Source organism: Salvelinus alpinus, chromosome 4 (assembly GCF_045679555.1).
Source record: "Salvelinus alpinus chromosome 4, SLU_Salpinus.1, whole genome shotgun sequence".
NCBI lineage: Eukaryota > Metazoa > Chordata > Actinopteri > Salmoniformes > Salmonidae > Salvelinus > Salvelinus alpinus.
In genome coordinates, this window is record NC_092089.1 from 49,844,974 (window position 1) to 49,868,857 (window position 23,884).

Below are 23,884 nucleotides of genomic sequence, written 5' to 3' on the forward strand. Positions count from 1 at the left end.
CAAACCAGCTGGGATAGCGTATCGCTGCCGAATGCTGTGGTAGCCATGCTGGTTAAGTGTGCCTTGAATTCTAAATAAATCTAAATAAATAAAAGATGTCACCAGCAACGCACCCCCACACCACCTCCATGCTTCACAGTGAGAACCACACATGCGGAGTTCATCCGTTCACCTACTCTGCATCTCACAAAGAGATGGGTAATCTGCTTTTACCATCAGTCGTATTAGCCAACGTACAATCATTGGATAACAAAATAGACAAACTACGATCACGTCTATCCTACCAATGAGACATTAATAACTGTAATATCTTATGTTTCACCGAGTCGTGGCTGAACGACGACATGAATAACATACAGCTGGCAGGATTTACGCTGCATCGGCAAGATAGAACAGCCACCTCCGGTAAGACAAGGGGTGGCGGTCTGGGTATATTTGTAAACAACAGCTGGTGCACGAAATCTAATAGTAAGGAAGTCTCAAGGCTTTTCACTGTAATAGCTACTGTAAATTGGATAGTGCAGTTATATTAACAGGAATTTAAGCTTTCTGACAATATCATATGTGTCTATGTCCTGGGAAATGTTCTTGTTACTTATAACCTCATGCTAATCGCATTAGCCTACATTAGCTCAACCGTCCCATGGACGGGACACCGATCCCCTACAGTACAGTGCAGTTCAAGAAAGAGTTAAGAAGATATTTACCAAATAAACTAAAGTAAAAAATATAATTAAAAAACACAAAATAACAATAATGAGGATATATACAGGGGGTACCGGTACCGAATCTAACAGCGAGTAGCAGCAGTGTACAAAACCAATGGGGGGTGTCAATGTAAATAGTCCAGGGGCCATTTGATTAATTGTTCAGCAGACTTATGGCTTGGGGGTAGAATCTGTTAAGGGGCCTTTTGGTTCTAGACTTGGTGCTCCGGTACTGCTTGCCATGCGGTAGCAGAAAAAAACAGTCTGACTTGGGTGACTGGAGTCTCTGACAATTTTTTTGGCTTTCCTCTAACACCGCCTAGTATATAGGTCCTGGATGGCAGGAAGCTTGGCCCCAGCTTTCCCGGAGTCGCCTCTTCACTGTTAACATTGAGACTTGTGTGTTGCGGGTACTATTTAATGAAGCTGCCAGTTGAGGACTTGTGAAGCGTCTTTCTCAAACTAGACACTCTAATGTACTTGTCCTCTTGCTCAGTTGTGCACTGGGGCCTCCCACTCCTCTTTCTATTCTGGTTAGAGACAGTTTGCACTGTTCTGTGAAGGGAGTAGTACACAGCGTTGCACGAGATCTTCAGTTTCTTGGCAATTTCTCGCATGGAATAGCCTTCATTTCTCAGAACAAGAATAGACTGACAAGTTTCAGAAGAAAGTTCTTTGTTTCTGGCCATTTTGCGCCTGTAATCGAACCCACAAACGATGATGCTCCGGATACTCAACTAGTCTAAAGAAGGCCAGTTTTATTGCTTCTTTTAATCAGCACTACAGTTTTCAGCTGTGCTAACATAATTGCAAAAGGGTTTTCTAATGATCAATTAGCCTTTTTAAAATGATAAACTTGGATTAGCTAACACAATGTGCCATTGGAACACATGAGTGATTGCTGGTTGCTGGTAATGGGCCTCTACGCCTAATGTAGATATTTCATAAAAAAATCTGTTTCCATTTACAACATTATGAATGTCTACACTGTATTTCTGATCAATTTGATGTTATTTTAATGGATTTTTTTTGTGCTTTTCTTTCAAAAACAAGAATTTCTAAGTGTGTGTGTGTTACGAGTGGAGAAAAATACTCATGGGAGGCAATCAAAAAGTGTCAAATATAGTCAAGATGAACAATAATGGTATTGAGGCTTATTTGATCTAATAGAAGTGTCGTAATCCTTAGGTTGTTATGAGTGTACTGATGTGTGTTGCATGTGACATCCCGGCAACTTTGAGGGAAAAAATACCATCTCGAAATTTCAGATGTTCTATGCATATTCATGAGGCTAGCATAGCATCTCACTCTGTTGCATACAGGCAGTTGACATATTTAAAAAAAAAAAAATCAAATAAGATGTATCCACAATCCACATTTTGTTACGTTACAGCCTTTTAGTGTTTAGCAAATGGTAGGCTTACCACATACAGTACCTATTTTTCAACATCCGGAAAATATGCCTTTTCAACGTCCTGGAAAAAATATATATTTTAAACATGCGGAAAATACTTTTCATCCATTTCTTTTGGTCTCACTTAGGGCGGCAGAACGGCAATCACCAGCCCTGCGAGTAACCAGTTATGTTCAGCACATTGGAATACAGTAATCCCTCGTTTATCGCGGGGGTTACGTTCCGAAAATGACCCGCGATAAGTGAAATCCGCGAAATAGAAAACTTTTTTTTTTTTACAATTAGCAACTATTACATGTATACAAATACAGTGACTCACGTGTAGGCCGTTTCGTCGACATTATGGGTTTAGGAGATGTTCGAAATTACAAGATAATTTGGCCAATTTAATGTAAATTTGCCAAGCTGTTTTATGTACGTACACATAACTGCACGAGACGACAAAATGATAGCACAATTCGTAGCATGTTTTGATACAAGAAGCGGGAGTGAGTTTTTAGCGAATCAGAATGCAGAGCACAATGCACCAAAAAAAAAAAAAAAAATGCATTATGAAAATCCAAATAGCGAATCCGCGATAAGTGAACCGCGAAGTGGCGAGGGATCACTGTACATCATGGTGTACAGTAATCCCTCGTTTATCGCGGGGGTTACGTTCCGAAAATGACCCGCGATAAGTGAAATCCGCGAAATAGAAAACTTCTTTTTTTTTTTACAATTAGCAACTATTACATGTATACAAATACAGTGACTCACGTGTAGGCCGTTTCACTGCTCTTCAGACTGGGCCGCTGCATCCTGACTGCGCTCTGCAGTGTTCTCTTCTTCTGAAGCCCGCGGTGCAGGTGTGTTTGTTCGGGAGAAGAGCATAGTGATAGGCAGCTGTTGTCGCTCTTTTTTCTTCTTTGCAAAAAGATCCTTGTACACCGACATGCCACCATCGATTACGTTGGAGAACTGTAATGAACGGCTCATCAAAGGGTCCCATTCCTCAGCTACTCGCTTAAGTTCAGTGGCCATTCGCACCATGGTTGCTAAGCGACCAAGCGTTAGTCCTTCCTTCCTTCCTGGCCAACTTAATGTAAATTTGCCAAGCTGTTTTATGTACGTACACATAACTGCACGAGACGACAAAATGATAGCACAATTCGTAGCATGTTTTGATACAAGAAGCGGGAGTGAGTTTTTAGCGAATCAGAATGCAGAGCACAATGCACCAAAAAAAAATAAAAAATGCATTATGAAAATCCGCGAAATAGCGAATCCGCGATAAGTGAACCGCGAAGTGGCGAGGGATCACTGTATATCTCAAGCACACTGGTAAAACACTGGTGTTGCAGTAATGAACATTTACCAACAGATGGCATCAATGTGCCCTTGTACACACAACAAGAGCTGGTCCATTTTGTTTTCCCCCCGTTTTTTTATTTGCCTGTTGAAGTTGCATTATTTGGCTAATATTAGGTAGTGTCATACTGATCTTGCGAGCTTACATTCTGTTTCACTACACGGATATCAGTATAGCGAAACAGACCGTAAGCTCTCGCAAGATCAGAATGGTTTGTACAATACTAAATAAAATGGTCTGGTGGCTTCAAGGAAAATAATTGTACAGTGTGTTAGAAATGCCAGGGTTGATTTCTAGTCCGTCTGCCCCTGCTGCATACCTCTCCAGACCACTGGAGACCAGGGGCCATCACTAGTTAACAGTCACAAAGACAAAAACCCCACCTATTTCTACATTTTCTCTTCTTAAAATCTGATTTTAAACCTAACCCTAATCTTATCCCTAAAAAGCATATTTTTGTTTTCATAAATGTTTACGATATAGCCAATTTTGACATGTTTTGGCTGTGTTATCTAGTGGAAACCTATCACCTTTTGTGCCAAAAATATCTATTGGATTTTTCCAGTAATTGTCTTCAAAGCTGATTCGTTCCATCACTCACAGCTGAAGATATGAATATCTTAATATTCATCCAATGTCTGCCATGCTTCTGGATGACGTGATGGCATTGTTGATGCTCGCGCTTGCTCCAGTGTGCACTGAGAAGGTGTTACTGACTCTGTAAAGCAGATTGCAGCAACCCCGAAACGGAGTATGCGAATGTGAGTAGATTACGTTAAAAACAACGTCCAACATGGCCGACTGTCTCCAGTTCATATTTACCTCAGTGCTCGAGACCCTTCCACACAACCCTCCAAAACTAGGCCTACACCAAACATTTACAGCCGGTGCCGGTCTTGGGTTCTCAGTTGATGGTATGGAGGACAACTGGATACGTGAACTATCGACGCTCTGTTTTAACATTTATAAACATTTGTCATTCTCCCTAGAGATATGGTTTTGGAAACTTCAGGAACTTTCATATACAGTGTATTCGGAAACTATTCAGACCCCTTGAGTTTTTCCACATTTTGTTACGTTACAGCCTTATTCTAAAATTGATTAAATAGTTTTTTCCACTCATCAATCTACACACATTAACCCATAATGACAAAGCAAAAACAGGTTGAGTGGTCAGAACGCTCGGATCAACGTGTGCCTCAGAGCGAAATGCTCCGAATTTATTAATGGACAATCTGACTCTCAGTACTTTGAATTTACAAATGCCCAGAGCGCCTCTGGCACTCCAGATTGAATTTACGAGGTTATGTGAGCTTTTATGTGTTGTTGTTGGAGGTGCGTCTTGGTCAGTTTAGCTCAGAAAATGGTTCACTCTTCAATGGCCCCCTAATCGCACATAATTAGCGGGCCGGCCGTGGTTAGTCATCATTTAACATCTAAACAGCCCTTGCCCAAATTGCCAGATGGCCAGGCCACCCCTGGTGGGCAGGGCTAAAATAGTGGTATCTGAGCATGCGCGCTGGCCTCTGTTCGCGGATAGATCACCTCGCTGCTTTTTGCTACAGCTAGAACAAGTCGTATAATTTACTGATATTATATCAGAAATTTCAACCGTAACAACAATATTTTACAATGGCTAGGTACATGAGGCCCCCTAACCCATCACTCTTCATTAGAAACATCTCCGACGAATCCAGGTAGCTATGATTGAATCATTCGGGCGTGCGAGGTAATACAGTAGCTAGCTAGCGCTAGCTAACGTATGCTAGCGAGCAACGTTAGCTAGGTGGCTAAACTGTGTTTACTGATTTTTAGCTAGCATTTACAATGAAAACTTGTAGCTAAGTGTTGTCATTTGCTAGTTGTTTTTAAGTTTGTATGATGGGAAACGTTAACGTTAGTTGGATAGCTAAGTAAGTTATCTGAAAACGTTAGCTCGCTAAGCTTTGTATCAAAGCTAACGTTAGCATGTCTGCTAGGCTGCACATGAGTTTGCACCAAATAGAATGGTTTGCACAAAAACAGGAGCGTTGTTGGAAACGAACTGTGAATAACTTAACTTAGCTGGCCATCTTTCTACCTGCCAGGTTTCCAGCAGTGGTGGAAATGTACCCAATTGTCATACTTGAGTAAAAGTAAAGATACCCTAATAGAAAATGGCTCAAGTAAGTCACCCAGTATAAACCTACTTGAGTAAAAAATCATTTGGTTTTAAATATACTTAAGTATCAAAAGTAAAAAAATATTTATATTAAGAAAACCAGACGGCACGCTGTTATTGTTTTATTAAATTGTATTTACTGATAGCAAGCGGCACACCAACTCTCAGGCATAATTTACAAATAAAGCATTTCTGTTTAGTGAGTCCACCAGATCAGATGCAGTAGGGATGACCAGATTTTCTCTTTAGGTCCGCGAATTAGACCATTTTCCTGTCCAGCTAAGCACCCAAGTACTTTTGGGTGTCAGGGGAAATGTATGGAGTAAAAAGTACATTATTTTCTTCAGGAATGTAGTGAAGTGAAAGTCGTCAAAAATATATGACATTAAAGTACAGATGCCTCCAAAAAGTACTTAAGTAGTACTTTAAATTATTTTTACTTAAGTACTTTACACCACTGGTTGACTGTTACTGCTCTTTTGTCAACTCCATATCATGGAACCTGGGCTTAACTGGCATGTATGCCAAACATGACAATAAGTGACAGGAGTTGGCATGATGGCACAAACAGACTGGCACTCAGGCTACCATCTACCTGGCTTGTAATGCATGAAATATCTCTTGTCCAATGTCACATTATATACCCCCATTTCTATGGTAAGTATTAAGCCAATTTTGTTTAATCTGAAGGTTATTGGCCACAGTTGCAGGTTTGAACTCTGAATCACACTGGTTTAATGTTAGCCCAAAAAGGTTGTACTTCGCTGGCCATTAGATTAAATGTCCTGTCATTTCGCAACACTTTAGGCCAGAGGAACTACGCCGTGAATTTGGTCGTTATGGGCCTATTGTAGATGTCTACATTCCACTTGACTTCTCTACACGGCGACCAAGAGGATTTGCTTACATTCAATATCCTTTATACTCATGTAATGTATTAATGAACATGTCTTTCATTCGGTGCATTATTATTATTCACACATGGGGTCATATTGACAATGTCACACGTCTTGAGTTTGCCTACTGTTTTGAAGTATTTATTGTATATTTGTCATAAAAGTAGGCTATACTGGTTTATGGGAGGGGAACATTGAATGTTGTTAAACACAGTAAAAATGTGTACAGACATGAATCAACATCTCTCCTAACTAAAATTGCTTCTGTTACCCTAGAAATGTTAAAGACGTACAGTTCTGGAGAAACCCCAACAAAGAATGTAAAGACTGGTGTAGAGTAGTTTCAAGCCAAAGGGACCATAATGATTTCAGGCGAAAGGAAATAGTGGGAGAAGAACACAAAGAGCAAAGTTAAAGCATGAAGATACAAGGAGGAGAAAAGAGGGCACGAAGGCAGCTGTTTGACTACCAAAGAGAGGAAAATTAAAGGATGTATTGGGCGAAGACGAGCCGGAAATCTCAAGTTCTTCTGCCGCGCAGTTAAAGAGCATAAAGGTCAAGCTGAAGCTCAAAGGTCAAGCATGTTAAAGGTAACAAGCCTAATGTTTTGTATCCTACCAAATAGAACCCTTGCTCTTCACCTCCAAATATTTTGCTCTGTGTGTTCTCTGTACAAAAGGGCAAGACAATTATAGCTTTAATTGTAAGCAAGTCTGCTGAAATAAGATTTCAATGTTGCATTTGTATGGCCTTTGTTCTCGTTTCCTCCCGAAATTTGAACAGAAGTTTCAGCTTCATATTTTTAATCTTTTAGCTTACTATTAGCCCATGCTGGCACACAATTGACTTACAAATTTGAGGCTTCCAGCCTCTTTACTGAATTTAAAAAAAATACTTTTGTAGTTGTATGTGTGCATACATGTCTCCCCATTTCCACAAGTGAAAGTAAAAAGCCTTAACAGTCTGTAGCACATTCGAGGACGTGCGAGATGCAGAGGATGCCCTCCACAACCTGGACCACAAGTGGGTGTGTGGTCGACAGATCGAGATCCAGTTTGCACAGGGTGACCGAAAAAGTAAGAATTGGTTTTATTTAGGTTTCCTGTATGAATGCACTATTTACTACCTACCAATCATTTCAATGTGACGAATTTCAAGTTTCACTGTCGAAACAGTTTACCCAATAATCTAAGTAGGAAAGTCTGACTAGGCCGGCCTACAGCTTCACTTTTAGTGGTAATATCTTGACTCGGGTCTCTGACTAGTGAAATCATTGCCAACCTGCATGCAAATTATTTATTTTTTTAACCCTACTTGCTCAACTATCCTTGTGCCCAGTATTTCATTTTAATGACTCTTGTCCCTCCAGCCCCCAACCAGATGAAGACTAAGGAGAGCTCTCCTCGCAGAGGGTCCCGCAGCAGCTCCTTCTCCCGTTACGACGACTACGAACGCGGCGATGGCCGACGCAGACGCTCTCGCAGTCGCAGCTACGAAAGGCGCCGGTCGCGTAGCCCTTCCTGCGACCGCCGTCCTCGGAGGTCAGAGAGCCCTAGAGAGTGAGTTCCCCTGTGACACTGAAACTAAACCACTGTTTCGCTTGTCAAGTAAGCCTCCCAAGGGGCTTTCATTGCAGACCGAAATGCCTTTGTATACAGACTGGTTCTTACTTTAACTTTTCTCTCTACAGCTCTCGATCATATGGCAGGCACAGGCGAAGCAGAAGCCATGAAAATGACAGGTAGACATATATATATATACGACTCATTATTCTGACTTGTCTAACACGACACAGTGCAGTGAGATTGCATTTAAAATGCATAAGCCTATGTGGTTTCAAAACACTACACAGTTGTCAAGTCAGTGTATTTATTAGTGGGATGACTGATTGTTCTGTTCATATGCCATCCTCCTTTTTTCTACAGGTACAGGGGCCCTCCACGTGAACACCACAGGATGCACCACGCACCCCCATCTCGTAACCGCTCCGCATCCCGCTCCCCCTCTCCCAGATCCAGGCCCAAAGACACAAAGTCTCAGTCCAAATCCCCCAGCCCCGTCAAGGACTTCCACCCCTCTTCTGGCTCCCAGAAACAGGCCTGTCGACGTTCCTACTCCAGATCTGTGTCCCGATCTCGCTCCAGATCCTAGGACCCCACCACCCTCAAACCCTGTTATTCAGTAGCTAAAGATATTTTTGTTCAACACTACAACATATGAATATGGTATCTAGGGAGTGGTTATTACACACCCCACCTCAGTTCATTAGTTGAGTTATCATATCTCTGGGCTGATGCCATACAACAGGAGAGCTGGTTGTCCCTACAGATGGATAGTAGTTTTTTATGTTAGTTCAGTTTCATTCACCTCTGAAAAACATTGGATGTTTTTAATTTACATTCATATTGGTTTAATTCTATTAATTGAGAACCCAATGGATTTAAGTTCAGCACATAAGAATTGGTCAACTATGAAATGCAAAGGTACAGTTTTGGGCTAACGGGTATTAACCTCTGGCTACAGAAGAGGTTGAGAGTCCAAAAACACATTTATAAGAAAAGAGAAGTTAAATCTGGAGTTTGCAGTGATATCTAGCCATCAAGTTAACTGCTATTATTTTTGTACATTTGATGTTGCTTAAATCTCCTGCATTTTTTTTTTCTAGATCAATTGTTATTTTTTGTGTTCAAATCGAGCAGCAGTGTTTTCTTTTTGTGGATTAAAAATGTTATGTTTTAACTTTTCTTAATCATCTGAGTTGTGCAAAGATGTCGCTCCCTTGAAGGTACGAGACACCGGACAGTTTGTTGGGGACACCTATTCCTTACTGGGTTGCCCCCCCCTCCAGAACAGCCAGTATTCTTCGGGCCATTTTACAAGGTGTCAGAGGTGATCCACTGGGATGTTGGACCATGCTAGTGCAATGGCATCTAGCAGATTGGAGACAACGCGCAGACATTCATGCAGCGAACAGCCCGTTCGATCTCATCCCAAAGATGCTCTAAGTAAAATGAACTCGCTGTTTTTCCACTCAGTTGGTGATCGTGTGCCCACTGGAGCCACTTCTACTTGTTTTTAACTTATAGGAGTGGAACCCGGTGTGGTTATCTGCTGTAATAGCCCATCAGTGACAAGCATCAACAAGTTGTGTGTTCTGAGATGCCGTTCTGCGTCGCTTAGGTTACTCGTTTTGTCCATCCTAACGTTCAATTAAACAATAGCTGAACGTCTCGATGCCTGTTTGCATGCTTTATACAGCAAGCCACGGGTTATGTGACTCACGGTTTGTAGGAGTGATCCATTTTGTTGGTGAGCTGGGTGGTGTACCTAATAGACTGGCCAGTGAGTATGGTTGGATAGGTTTAATTCGGTCTATATCTCACTTACCTGTAAAGTAAAAAAATGTACCCTATTGGTAATATTTTTTGTGTGTAATATACACTACATGACCAAAGGTGTGTGGCCATCTGCTCGTCAAACATCTCATTCCAAAATCATGGTCATTAATATGGAGTTGGTCCCCCCCATTGCTGCTATAGCCTCCACTCTTCAGAAAGTACTTTCCACTAGATTTTGGAGGATTGCTGCGGGGACTTCCATTCAGCCATGTGCATTAGTGAGGTTGGGCGATTATGCCTGGCTCGCAGTCTGCGTTCCAATTCATCTCAAAGGTTACAGTTGGCACTATGCATTCGGGCCGTTAGCATCTCCTGGCATCCGACAAACCCAGATTCGTCCGTCAGACTGCCAGATGGTGAACTGTGATTCATCACCCCAGAGAACGTGTTTCCACTGCTCCAGTGTCCAATGGCGGTGTGCTTTACACCACTTCAGTAGACACTTTGCATTGCGCATGGTGATCTTAGGCTTGTGTGCGGCTGCTCGGCCATGGAAACCCATTTCATGACGCTCCCAACAAACAGTTCTTGTGCTGTTGTTGCTTCCAGAGATATTGGAACCGAGAACAGATTTTTACGTGCTTCAGCACTCCTAGACGTTTCCACTTCACAATAACAGCACTTAGTTGACCGGGGCAGCTCTAGCAGGGCAGAAATTTGATGAGGTAGAATCCTATGATGGTGCCACATTGAAAGTCACTGAGCTCTTCAGTAAGGCAAATCTACTGCCAATGTTTGTGTATGGAGATTGCATGGATGTGTGCTCGATTTGTTTTTAAACACCTGTCAACCACTGGTGTGACTTAAATGGCCAAATCCACTCATTTGAAGGGGTATCCACATACTTCTCTATATATAGTGTATTTACTGAGAATATTGTTACTAGTGATGGGCACCATTATCAGTTGCATTTTTCCATTTGATATCGGTTTGTTTAAAATACATGGCAAATTTGCAACTGAGTGAACATTAACTTTTCACTTCCTCGACTCGGTGAAGTCCAGACAACTGCTTGTGGATTGCCTTTTGGTGCAATGTAACCAGTTTGAATACAATGGGAAATCACATCCAGTTGATGGCCCATCATCAGACTGCAAAGAGAAAGTCTGAGGATTTTGTGCCTGCAGGAACAGTCGTTTGCTTTTTTACATAATCGTGAAGAATAACCCGATTTTAAAAAGCCTTGGTGTCGATAAACAATATAAATATCATTCCAAATTATAAATGATGGTCCAGGCCCACCACTAATTGTTCATTTGGAACGTCTAAAACACGATCCATGTTAAATTGTTACTGATCTTCTTGGCCTTCCTGTGACACCGGGTGCTGCAGATGTCCTGGAGGGCAGTATGCCCCCGGTGAGGCATTGAGCAGACTGCAATACCCTCTGGAGAGCCCTGTGGTTGCGGACGGTGTAGTTGCTGTACCAGGCAGTGATACAGCCCGACAGGATGCTGTTGCACCTTCACCTCAGTCTGCGTGGACCATTTCAGATTGTCAGTGATGTGTACGCTGAGGAACTTGGAAGCTTTTCACCTTCTCCACTGCGGCCTCGATGTGAGCGTGTTCCCTTTGCTGTCCATGATCAGCTCCTTTGTTATTTTCCTGGCACCACTCCGCCAGGGCCCTCACTTCCTCCCTGTAGGCTGTCTCGTCATTGTTGGTAATCAGGCCTACCACTAGTGTCGTCTACAAACTTGGAGTTGCATGGCCACGCAGTCATTGGTAAACAGGAAGTACAGGAGGGGGCTAAGCAGGCACCCCACTGGGGCCTGTGTTGAGGATCAGCGTAGTGGGGTTGTTGTTGCATACTGTCACCACCTAGGGATAGCCCATCAGGAAGTCCAGGACCCAGTTGCAGAACCCGGGCTTAATGAACTTGGAGGGTACCATGGCATTGAAGGCTGAGCTGTAGTAAAAAAGCTAATAAAAAAATGCATTCTTACATACAGTGGGGAGAACAAGTATTTGATACACTGCCGATTTTGCAGGTTTTCCTACTTACAAAGCATGTAGAGGTCTGTAATTTTTATCACAGGTACACTTCAACTGTGAGAGACGGAATCTAAAACAAAAATCCAGAAAATCACATTGTATGATTTTTAAGTAATTAATTTGCATTTTATTGCATGACATAAGTATTTGATACATCAGAAAAGCAGAACTTAATATTTGGTACAGAAACCTTTGTTTGCAATTACAGAGATCATATGTTTCCTGTAGTTCTTGACCAGGTTTGCACACACTGCAGCAGGGATTTTGGCCCACTCCTCCATACAGACCTTCTCCAGATCCTTCAGGTTTCGGGGCTGTCGCTGGGCAATACGGACTTTCAGCTCCCTCCAAAGATTTTCTATTGGGTTCAGGTCTGGAGACTGGCTAGGCCACTCCAGGACCTTGAGATGCTTCTTACGGAGCCACTCCTTAGTTGCCCTGGCTGTGTGTTTCGGGTCGTTGTCATGCTGGAAGACCCAGCCACGACCTATCTTCAATGCTCTTACTGAGGGAAGGAGGTTGTTGGCCAAGATCTCGCGATGCATGGCCCCATCCATCCTCCCCTCAATACGGTGCAGTCATCCTGTCCCCTTTGCAGAAAAGCATCCCCAAAGAATGATGTTTCCACCTCCAAGCTTCACGGTTAGGATGGTGTTCTTGGGGTTGTACTAATCCTTCTTCTTCCTCCAAACACGGCGAGTGGAGTTTAGACCAAAAAGCTCTATTTTTGTCTCATCAGACCACATGACCTTCTCCAATTCCTCCTCTGGATCATCCAGATGGTCATTGGCAAACTTCAGACGGGCCTGGACATGCGCTGGCTTGAGCAGGGGGACCTTGCGTGCGCTGCAGGATTTTAATCCATGACGGCGTAGTGTGTTACTAATGGTTTTCTTTGAGACTGTGGTCCCAGCTCTCTTCAGGTCATTAACCAGGTCCTGCCGTGTAGTTCTGGGCTGATCCCTCACCTTCCTCATGATCATTGATGCCCCAAGAGGTGAGATCTTGCATGGAGCCCCAGACCGAGGGTGATTGACCGTCATCTTGAACTTCTTCCATTTTCTAATAATTACGCCAACAGTTGTTGCCTTCTCACCAAGCTGCTTACCTATTGTCCTGTAGCCCATCCCAGCCTTGTGCAGGTCTACAATTTTATCCCTGATGTCTTTACACAGCTCTCTGGTCTTGGCCATTGTGGAGAGGTTGGAGTCTGTTTGATTGAGTGGGTGGACAGGTGTCTTTTATACAGGTAACGAGTTCAAACAGGTGCAGTTAATACAGGTAATGAGTGGAGAACAGGAGGGCTTCTTAAAGAAAAACTAACAGGTCTGTGAGAGCCGGAATTCTTACTGGTTGGTAGGTGATCAAATACTTATGTCATGCAATAAAATGCGAATTAATTACTTAAAAATCATACAATGTGATTTTCTGGATTTTTGTTTTAAATTCCGTCTCTCACAGTTGAAGTGTACCTATGATAAAAATTACAGACCTCTACATGCTTTGTAAGTAGGAAAACCTGCAAAATCGGCAGTGTATCAAATACTTGTTCTCCCCACTGTAGGTGTTCCTCTAGTCCAGATGGATCCATTGGGGCGGTATGCAAATTGTAGTGGGTCTAGGGTGACGTGATCCTTAACTAGCCTGAAAGCACTTCATGATGACAGGAGTGCTACAGTTCAATTCACTTATTTGCTGAGGATATGAATATTCTATTAGAATGTGTAATCAATATAACCATGTGTAACTTTCAAATAAATACAGTAAGCTGTACTAAATGTGGGAAAAGGTTTGGAATAATGAGTGCATTCAGGAAAAGACAGACACAAAGTTGGGGGGAAAGGGAAGGGATTTTATTTTTTGGGGGGTTACTTTGATTAGACCAATTAAAGCAGTGCTCGAGTTTTTTTGTTTGTTGTCGAATTCAAATCAAGTCTGGACATGTGGCATAATTTCATATTCATCGGTGACAGTAAACAAATGGGACAAATTAAAAGCCAATTTGTTGAGAAACCCTTCAGTTTCAAATTTAGGACGAAGAGCTTTATACATGTATGAATCATTAGCAGAAACCAACAGGACATCTGTTTTAAAAATAATAAACAGCAACGCATTAAAAAACATATCAAAACAAAAGCAGTTGAAAAACAGTTTCACAATAACATAGGGCCAAATTCAATTATCTTCTAGCAGAAGAACAGCAGATAATTGAAGGTGATTTTAAGATATACATTTTTGGTCAATGAATAACATTACCTAATCCAAAAATATAAGTCAATGTTGGTTCAACAACAGAAGTTTGCAATGTTGGGTTAAAATGTAGGCACAATCAAGGGCACGTTTTCAAGACAGATCATAAGTAGTCCTGGATAAAAAAATAATTTCAATGGAGACTATCCATTGAAATAGTTGTTTTAATCCAGGTTTGGGGTCAATCTGTCTGGGAAACCAGCCCCCAGTGGCTGTCTTCAGGCTGTAGCACACCTGGAAACTAAAATAATTTAACAATTCATACATATCGAAGTCAACTCAAAAGGTCAAATGTAAGTTACGTTTTTTTGCACATTGCATTTTTTACCCTACACTGTGCATAATACAAAATAAAACATATTATGTGCAAGATTACTGGCAATAACTACACAGTGCAGGGGCATTGACAAATGCTATAGGCAGATTTCTTCTTTACAAAAATATTCAGTATTTGAAGTCAAGACATGTCCTTAGCATGACTTATACATTCAGTGTTATTACTAAAAATACTTTATCAAGCAGGTTTAAAAACACCCTGCTAAATGTACATATGCTACAAGTATTTTTTATACATTTCATTATTTACATGGCTCTTTAACTTATTTCAAGCTCGTGAGCTCCGTTTTGTCATCTCTAAGATGGCCATTACAGTTCCCATTCTGCAAAGAAAATAAAAGACTGCCTCCCTTCAAATTAGAACCTAGAGGGAGATAGTCAATAAAAAGGGCCTCTCAGCCTGTAACTTCTGAAAACAATTTTGATTGCAGTGCAAGAGTAGGGTGCAGGAGGCAGTGAGTATCTGGAGATTGCTGCTGGAGACTTTAAATGTAAACAGATCCACACTGGCCTTGCGCCTAACGTCCTCTGTGCCACGTTACGCACTTCTCTCAACTTTGCACTTCCTTGTAAGAAACTGCCACACAGCAAACAGGGCCATGACACAGGAGACCGAGGTTGCGAAACTTACAGTCCCTGTTGAATCTGGCCCTCTTCTGCATTGTTTACTGGGTGGGGTTTCAGTAGGGAAGGAGAGTTTGAAAGTGGCTAATAGCAGTACTGATTGCATTGAAAAAGTGACCCAAAGGACCAATTCCCTGCGCCACTCAAGCCAACGTGGTTGATATGGCACTTGTAACCACGTCAGACATACAAGGGAGAGATGGCGAGAAAAAGAAAGAAAATCACAGCAAAAGACATTGCTTTGGTTAAGACAAAACTGACTTATAACTACATCACAAATAGACAAAATAATTGTATGATAGAGCTGCAGGCCTTGGACCAGCACAACTGCCATAGTGCAGTGCACACAGCGCAATAAAAAAGTACAGGAGTTGAACGTCCAAGGCCTGTGTGCCATGGCCTCTACACTTCAGTTTGAGGTTATACTTGTGACCTGTACTCACTACTACAGCTGATTCTCGCCTGAAAGATAGCTCTGGTTTCCCTGCAGAACAGTGGCTTTTACATCCCCCAAAAACAAGATGGAAAATAATAAGTCAAACTAAAAAGAAATGCTACTATTGTAGATTGTGCTTCAGGCAGCACCAGGTTGTCAGAGGTGAAATCCTTAATGATTAACAGAACTTAACGTGCCAAAGTAAGAATTACCTGTCCACAGAAATGGACTGTAAATGAGACCGCATGAACATGTGTATACTAATATCCAACCCTACCGTTTGGGAAGAGAAGCCAACAGACTTGCTATAACGGCCAACAAAAAAAGAACAAAACAAACAAAAAAAGAACAGAGCACGAATACGAAGGATATCCAGTTCATCGTTAGTGACAGAAACAGACTCCAATGAGAACATTCTCCCCCACCGACAAGGCCGCAGCGCTGTAATATCTGTGGTTTCTCAACAAAAAAGGGTGCCAAACATTTGCAGAGATTTCCCAGCAAAATGCCTCTCACCCCACAAAGACCTCAATCTAAAATAGCTAAAAGTGTATTACAACGCTGGGGCATTCAAGGCAGGCAGGAGTCTTCAGAGGGGCATTCGTTCACACGTTGGCTTTGAAAGACCAGGTTATGGGAGTCCATCTCTAGGCATGCACCTTGAGGAGGCTCTTCAGCTGGAAGGCCATCATCTCCCTGCTGTCACGGGTACCCATGGGGACCCAGTGGCTGGGGGGCTTGGGTAGCACGCTGGGGGAGGGTGGCTCGCTGAACTTGGCCCCTGCATAGCTCGGGCCGCCACACTGGGCAGCCAGAAGTGTGTTCAGGTGGGACACAGCGCCCTCCCAATTCTGATCGTAGGTGTTGGCAAAACGGACAGAAGCATTTTTCTTCTCAGCCGACGCGGCCAGCCGCGCCTCTGGAAACCAGGGGTAGGCTGCTCCCTTGCGGTGGCCATGTTGGTGAGGACCTCCCGCCGCCCCTGAGGATGCTACTGTTGTCATTCCATTCTGATCGCGGACAACTCTCTGCTTGGCCCGGCCCAGCTGATGGTTCTTCTTGGGCAATGGGCGCTCTGGGTGGGACACTGGAATGTTGTACCTCTCTCCACCTCCCATACTGTACTTTTCACACAGTGTGTCACCTGAAGGAGGAAGACAAAGTTTAAAAAAACGTTGAAGCAATTCATTTTTAACATTTACAATTTAGTCGTTTTGCAGAAACGCTTATCCAGAACTTACAAGTGCCTTGCTCAAGGGCATACAGATGTTCCACATTGTCAGCTCAGGGATTCGAACCAGCGACCTTTCAGTTACTGGCCCAACGCTCTTAATGCTAGGCTAATGTTACCTGCTGCCCCCCCAAAAAAATTGTCCCCGGTTGACAAACCCGTTTTAACAATCAGGTCTAAAATATATACACTTCATTTATATTTAAGAAGGGCAAAATAGAAGCAACAGAACTTCTGGAACAAATGTGCATACCTGAATCTACTTCAGAGCTCGATTGGCTACGTGCAAAAACTCAGCCCTTCCCCCACCCAACTGGAAAAACAGTGTCGCATCCATTGCCTACCTCTTTGTTGTTAGAAAGTTGAATGTGCAGAGATGTTTCCTTAATTTCTCCTTTCCAATTGGGCTCCAGGTCCTCGAAGTAGTCTTCGATCTACTTCTCGCTGCACTTTTAGGTCCAGCAAGATCTGGAGTTGTCATGTGCCAATGAGCGTCGTTTTCCCGTGAAGCCGAGTAGAACATCAATTCACTTCAGCGCACGAAAATGCTCCAAGGCGATCTAAACAATAAAAATGTTTTTATACTTTTTATTAATACTTCGGGTAAAATAGCACGATAATGCTCGCACAGTGTTCTAAGTATGTAAACTGTTGATGTTACAAACTGAGAATGGGGCCAGCTTTCGTGTGCCAAACATGCATCGTCACAAAGCCAACTAATAATGTTAGCCAGCGAGCTAACTACATTCTACAAGTAGCAACTGTCATGTAAAATAAATATAAACTGGTACTGTAGTAAAATAATGGATATTCGTTTACTGGAAAATAAAGCAGGTAGTTAACTAACGTTCATGTTTAGCTATGTAAAGCCAACACGTAAACAGCTAATAATCCTCTTTCACTGGCTTCGAAGAATGCGAACGTCTTCGTCAGCTAGCTTGGTGAACGTTAGCTGCATACATTTTTAAAATACGCCTAGATTAACCGTAATGTGTGCTTGTTAACATTACTATACTAAAGTTATGTGTTCAGGGTTATTATCATCATTGTAATTAAATAGAGGTCTATCTAGGTCACTTATTTGTGAACAAAACAAAGAACACCACTCATATGTATGGCGTCACAAATTCTAGCTAAATGAACTTAGCCAATTTAGCTAAACACAACACCGGCTCTTACCGACTTCCTCAGGCTTGGTTGGTAAAAGCCGTTTGTCAGATATTTTTTAATTGAAGTCTGAAATCTCTGGATGGAGAATCTAGAAATGTGTGGACCTTACACGGTGTAAAAGATGTGTATACTTCTATTCCCTCTCGACTGTCTGATTTGCAACAAAATGGAAGCTCGAGCAGGTATATGTAACTGCGCTAGCTGAGCTCTCACCAATCACAACAGCTATGTGACGGAAGGACCAATCGGAGAGGCGATACACAGACGCATTCATGTCTGTTGCCAGACTGTTGACGTCAAAAGACAAACCTCCCGCCCTAAGCTTCCTTTGTTGAGGGTATTTCCATGAAGAACTGGTAAAAACATAATGAAAACCACCCTTTAGATTCAAATCAAAGAAAACAAATCGACATTTGTCCTTCAAACTTGGTATTCAATAGCTGCTGTGTCGGCAAAAGCTAATACTGGGGTTCCCGAAAAAACAATTGACAAAATATTTAATGATACGTGTAGCCTACACTAACCAGGTTTCCATCCAACCTTTTTATGCTAGCTGTTGGCTAGAGTGCACGTGCCACGACCAGAGTGTGCACATTCCCTATATAACGGGAAATGTGTTGTGACAAAACCATCAGTGAAGTGGGAATTGAACAGCAAAAGTAATTTTTATGTGCACTACGTCATCACGCACAGCCTTTTATCAACAACAAGTCCATCTGATGGAAACAGAACTGGTGGGAAAATCCGCATGTTGTTTATATGGGTTTTTTAGAATATTCGTATGACAATCTGTTGCCAATTGGATGGAAACCTAGTTTGTGAAAGAAAATCTGTCAGATCAATTCCTGCTGAGATTATGATATTGTAATGAAACAGCAGGGAGCAGGTCTCGAACCCTCGACCTTCTAGCCCGAGTTCCGGCGCGCTATTGACTGCCGCAAAGGCATGCTCGTGCGGCAGAGTCGATTTCCGCGCTTATAAACCCAAGGTCTTTACAATATGATTGGCGACTCAATAGTTCAGTAGTTTAGTTTAACTGAGCTAAAGGGTAGAGCTGCGCTTTCAGGGAGCGGGACTCTAACACGGAAGCTTATAAGAAATCCCGCTATGCCCTCCGACGAACCATCAAACAGGCAAAGCGTCAATACAGGACTAAGTTCGAATCGTTCGACACCGGCTGACGCTCGTCGGATGTGGTAGGGCTTGCAAACCATTACAGACTACAAAGGAAAGCACAGCCGAGAGCTGCCCAGTGACATGAGCCTACCAGACGAGCTAAACTACTTCTATGCTCGCTTCGAGGCAAATTACACTGAAACATGCATGAGAGCACCAACTGTTCCGGAAGACTGTGTGATCACGCTCTCTGCAGCCGATGTGAGTAAGACCTTTAAACAGGTCAACATTCACAAGGCCGCAGGGCCAGGCGGATTACCAGGACATGTACTGCGAGCATGCGCTGACCAACTGGCAAGTGTCTTCACTGATATTTTCAACCTCTCCCTGTCCGAGTCTGTAATACCAACATGTTTTAAGCAGACCTCATAGTGCCTGTTCCCAAGTACACTAAGGTTACCTGCCTAAATGACTACCGACACGTAGCACTCATGTCTGTAGCCAAGAAGTGCTTTGAAAGGCTGGTCGTGGCTCACATCAACACCATTATCCCAGAAACCCTAGACCCACTCCAATTTGCATACTGTCCCAACAGATCCACAGATGATGCAATCTCTATTGCACTCCACACTGCCCTTTCCCACCTGGACAAAAGGAACACCTATGTGAGAATGCTATTCATTGACAACAGCTTAGCGTTCAACACCATAGTGCCCTCAAAGCTCATCAATAAGCTAAGGACCCTGGGACTAAACGCCTCCCTCTGTAACTGGATCCTGGACTTCCTGATGAGCCTTCCCCAGGTGTTAAGGGTAGGTAACAACACATCCGCCATGCTGATCCTCAACAAAAGGGCCCCTCAGGGGTGCGTGCTCAGTCCCCTCCTCTACTCCCTGTTCACTCATGACTGCACGGCGTGTGGTGCCAGGTCAGAGACCTGGCCGTGTGGTGCCAGGACAACAGCCTCTCCCTCAACGTGATCAAGACAAAGGAGATGATTGTGGAATACAGGATAAAGAGGACAGAGCACGCCCCCATTCTCATCGACGGGGCTGCAGTGGAGCAGGTTGAGACCTTCAGGTTCCTTGGTGTCCACATCACCAACAAACTAACATGGTCCAAGCACACCAAGAAAGTCGTGAAGAGGGCACGACAAAACCTATTCCCCCTCAGGAGACTGAAAAGATTTGGCATGGATCCTCAGATCCTCAAATGGTTCTACAGCTACACCATCGAGAGCATCCTGACTGGTTGTATCACTGCCTGGTATGGCAACTGCTCAGCCTCCGACCGCAAGGCACTACAGTGGGTAGTGCGAACGGCCCAGTACATCTCTGGGGCCAAGCTTCATGCCATCCAGGAGGCCCTAATCCTAGACTGTTCTCTCTGCTACCGCACAGCAAGCAGTACTGGAGCGCCAAGTATAGGTCCAAGAGGCTTCTAAAGAGCTTCTACCCCCAAGCCATAAGACTCCTGAACACCTAATCAAATGGCTACCCAGACTATTTGCATTGCCCCCCTCTTTTACACCGCTGCTACTCTCTGTTGTTATCATCTATGCATAGTCACTTTAATAACTCTACGTTCATGTACATGTACATATTACCTCAACTAACCTGTGCCCCCACACATTGACTCTGTACCGGTACCCCCCTGTGTATAGTCTCGCTTTTGTTATTTTACTGCTGCTCTTTAATTACTTTTATTTCTTATTCTTATCCATATTTTTTAAAACTGCATTGTTGGTTAGGGGCTCGTAAGTAAGCATTTCACTCTGTCTGCACCTGTTCTATTTGGCGCATGTGACTAATACAATTTGATTTGAAAAAGGATTATGTAATCTCAGATGTCATCACAAAACCAACTCAGTAGCAGCCATGATTTGTACATTGTCTATTCCTGAATATAACAGCAAATCTTAAGATATTTATAGTGGCTTGTATTTATTTTTTATTACGGATTTAATATGGTTTATCTCGTATTTGAAAAAAAGAAACAACATTTAACCAGATTTCCTGTAGTAGTGGGTGGGTGGTGATTCATATGAAAGGAAGAGAGCAGCTGCAACAGGCTTTCTCAAGTCTGGGCAAATGACTATCAGCGGTTACTTGCTAACAAAGGGCCCACGTATATCACCATCCCCCTCTCCCCTCCCAAATCCTCAGATTTCACGCTGTGTGACAATACATAGATCAAAACCTGCAGGCCGAGTTGTTGAAATTGGGGTCAATCTTGAGAACAGCAGGAAGGGTGTCCATTCCTTACCCACCCATAAAACTATGATTGGGGACGGAGCCTGATTGGCCATCACCACGTACACGTTGTTGTTTTGGCCACTCGTTTCTCTCTCTGGTCAAAGCGAGTCACCAGTCTGGGCTTCTTGATTGCTATCTTGGTTCCTCCTGCCTGCGGGGTAATTCACTCCACAGGTGGTTGGGGGAGAAAGGGAAGGCTGTAGTTTGGACAGCTGTTACGTGTTAAAATCAACAACTCACACAGTTACAGTGCATGGCTGAAAGGGCCTCTATTCCTAACCCAGGGCTGTAAATTCTCCCGAGTGGCACAGCGGTCTAAGGCACTGCATCTCAGTGCAAGAGGCATCACTACAGTCCCTAGTTCGTATCCAGGCTGTATCACATCCGGCTGTGATTGGGAGTCCCATAAGGCGGTGCACAATTGGCCCAGTGTTGGCCAGGGTAGGCCGTCATTGTAAATAAGAATTTGTTCTTAACTGACTTGCCTAGTTAAATAAAGATTACATTTTTTTTTAAATGTACTTTGTTTGGTGAAAAATAAATGTTCATCCTACTCACTGGGTTCATTAGAGAGTATTTAGTTTATTGTATGTGTATAGCAGGCCTCTCCAGCCAGTGTCGTTATATGAATAAATTGTGTGCTGTAGTTATTTCTCAGGATGGTAATAAGGTGTATTTAGGGTTCAGGATTATAGATCATAAAGTGAAAGTCCTTTTACTTGATTGCGCTACATAACTTTGCGCTCTCAATAAATCCCACTGGTGGCCCATATGTAGATAAACGTAGCAAAAAAAAATCCCTTTTTCAGGACCCTGCCTTTCAAAGATAATTTGTAAAAATCCAAATAACTTCACAGATCTTCATGTTAAGGGTTTAAACACTGTTTCCCATGCTTGTTCAATGAACCATAAAAAATGTATGAACATGCACCCGTGGAACTGTTGTTAAGACACTAAAAGCTTACAGACGGTAGGCAATTAAGGTCACAGTTATGAAAACTTAGGACACTAAAGAGGCCTTTCTACTGACTCTGAAAAACACCAAAAGAAAGATGCCCAGGGTCCCTGCTCATCTGCGTGAACGTGCCTTAGGCATGCTGCAAGGAGGCACGAGGACTGCAGATGTGGCCAGGCCAATAAATTGCAATGTCCGTACTGTGAGACGCCTAAGACAGCGCTACAGGGAGACAGGACGGACAGCTGATCGTCCTCGCAGTGGCAGACCACATGTAACAACACCTGCACAGGATCGGTACATCTGAACATCACACCTGCGGGACAGGTACAGGATGGCAACAACAACTGCCCGAGTTACACCAGGAACGCACAGTCCCTCCATCAGTGCTCAGACTGTCCGCAATAGGCTGAGAGATACTGGACTGAGGGCTTGTAGGCCTGTTGTAAGACAGGTCCTCACCAGACATCACCGGCAACAACGTCGCATATGGGCACAAACCCACTGTCGCTGGACCAGACAGAACTGGCAAAAAGTGCTCTTCACTGACGAGTCAAAGTTTTGTCTCACCGGGGGTGATGGTCGGATTCGCGTTTATCGTCGAAGGAATGAGCGTTACATCGAGGCCAGTACTCTGGAGCGGGATCGATTTGGAGGTGAAGGGTCCGTCATGGTCTAGGACGGTGTGTCACAGCATCATCGGACTGAGCTTGTTGTCATTGCAGGCAATCTCAACGCTGTGCGTTACAGGGAAGACATCCTCCTCCCTCATGTGGTACCCTTCCTGCAGGCTCATCCTGACATGACCCTCCAGCATGACAATGCCACCAGCCATACTGCTCGTTCTGTGTGTGATTTCCTGCAATACAGGAATGTCAGTGTTCTGCCATGGCCAGCGAAGAGCCCGGATCTCAATCCCATTGAGCACGTCTGGGACCTGTTGGATCAAAGGTTGAGGGCTAGGGCTATTCCCCTCAGAAATGTCCGGGAACTTGCAGGTGCCTTAGTGGAAGAGTGGGGTAACATCTCACAGCAAGAACTGGCAAATCTGGTGTAGTCCATGAGGAGGAGATGCATTGCAGTACTTAATGCAGCTGATGGCCACACCAGATTCTGTTACTTTTGATTTTGACCATTCCATTTCTGTTAGTCACATGTCTGTGGAACTTGTTCAGTTTATGTCTCAGTTGTTGAATCTTGTTATGTTCATACAAATATTTACACAACTTTGTTGAAAATAAACGCAGTTGACAGTGAGAGGACGTTTCTTTTTTTGCTGAGTTTAGGATTTTTTTGTTTTGGGGCACTATAGTCAGCCACTGTCAAGATGTAGGTCTGTTATTAACTGTATTTTCTCACTCAGTGTCTTATGTGTTTCATGTTGTCTCTGTTGTTTGATAAGACACTCAAATGACTTGCCCCTAAACCTGACCTAATTTTACCATTGCAAATGATCCCTAATGTTAACTTGGGTGGGAACATAAAACAACAATAGTGCAAGTCCTAAGATACTACACTAGAAACCACAAAGACCGAATTTATAAACTGTTTCCTGCTATCATACCACTAGGTGTAAATGTGCTGCATTTTCT

The 23,884-nt window shown here is 43.2% G+C and overlaps 2 protein-coding genes across 2 annotated transcripts; one reads left to right on the forward strand and one right to left on the reverse strand.

Annotated features, from left to right (window-relative positions):
• The first annotated feature begins 4,979 nt into the window (after positions 1–4,979).
• Positions 4,980–9,265, forward strand: LOC139573863 (serine/arginine-rich splicing factor 10-like). Its single transcript, XM_071397793.1, has 6 exons — positions 4,980–5,166; positions 6,438–6,542; positions 7,499–7,602; positions 7,896–8,085; positions 8,217–8,267; positions 8,452–9,265. Exons 1-6 carry the CDS (start codon positions 5,102–5,104, stop codon positions 8,675–8,677), a joined length of 741 nt encoding a protein of 246 aa, XP_071253894.1. The 5' UTR covers positions 4,980–5,101; the 3' UTR covers positions 8,678–9,265.
• Positions 9,266–13,750: 4,485 nt separating this feature from the next.
• LOC139573866 (proline-rich nuclear receptor coactivator 2-like) lies at positions 13,751–18,191 on the reverse strand. Its single transcript, XM_071397796.1, has 3 exons — positions 17,976–18,191; positions 17,141–17,356; positions 13,751–16,709 (listed from the first exon to the last, which is right to left on the reverse strand). The coding sequence occupies exon 3, from the start codon at positions 16,681–16,683 to the stop codon at positions 16,213–16,215; it is 471 nt and encodes a 156-aa protein (XP_071253897.1). The 5' UTR covers positions 16,684–16,709; positions 17,141–17,356; positions 17,976–18,191; the 3' UTR covers positions 13,751–16,212.
• Between the last annotated feature and the right edge of the window lie 5,693 nt (positions 18,192–23,884).

Excerpts from the sequence above, each read along its gene's own strand:
- LOC139573866 (XM_071397796.1), bottom strand. The coding sequence starts at position 16,683 with ATGGGAGGTGGAGAGAGGTACAACATTCCAGTGTCCCACCCAGAGCGC.
- LOC139573863 (XM_071397793.1), top strand. The coding sequence starts at position 5,102 with ATGGCTAGGTACATGAGGCCCCCTAACCCATCACTCTTCATTAGAAAC. Across the intron at positions 7,603-7,895 it reads TGCACAGGGTGACCGAAAAA|CCCCCAACCAGATGAAGACT; the intron begins GTAAGAATTGGT and ends TTGTCCCTCCAG. Across the intron at positions 8,086-8,216 it reads AGGTCAGAGAGCCCTAGAGA|CTCTCGATCATATGGCAGGC; the intron begins GTGAGTTCCCCT and ends TTCTCTCTACAG.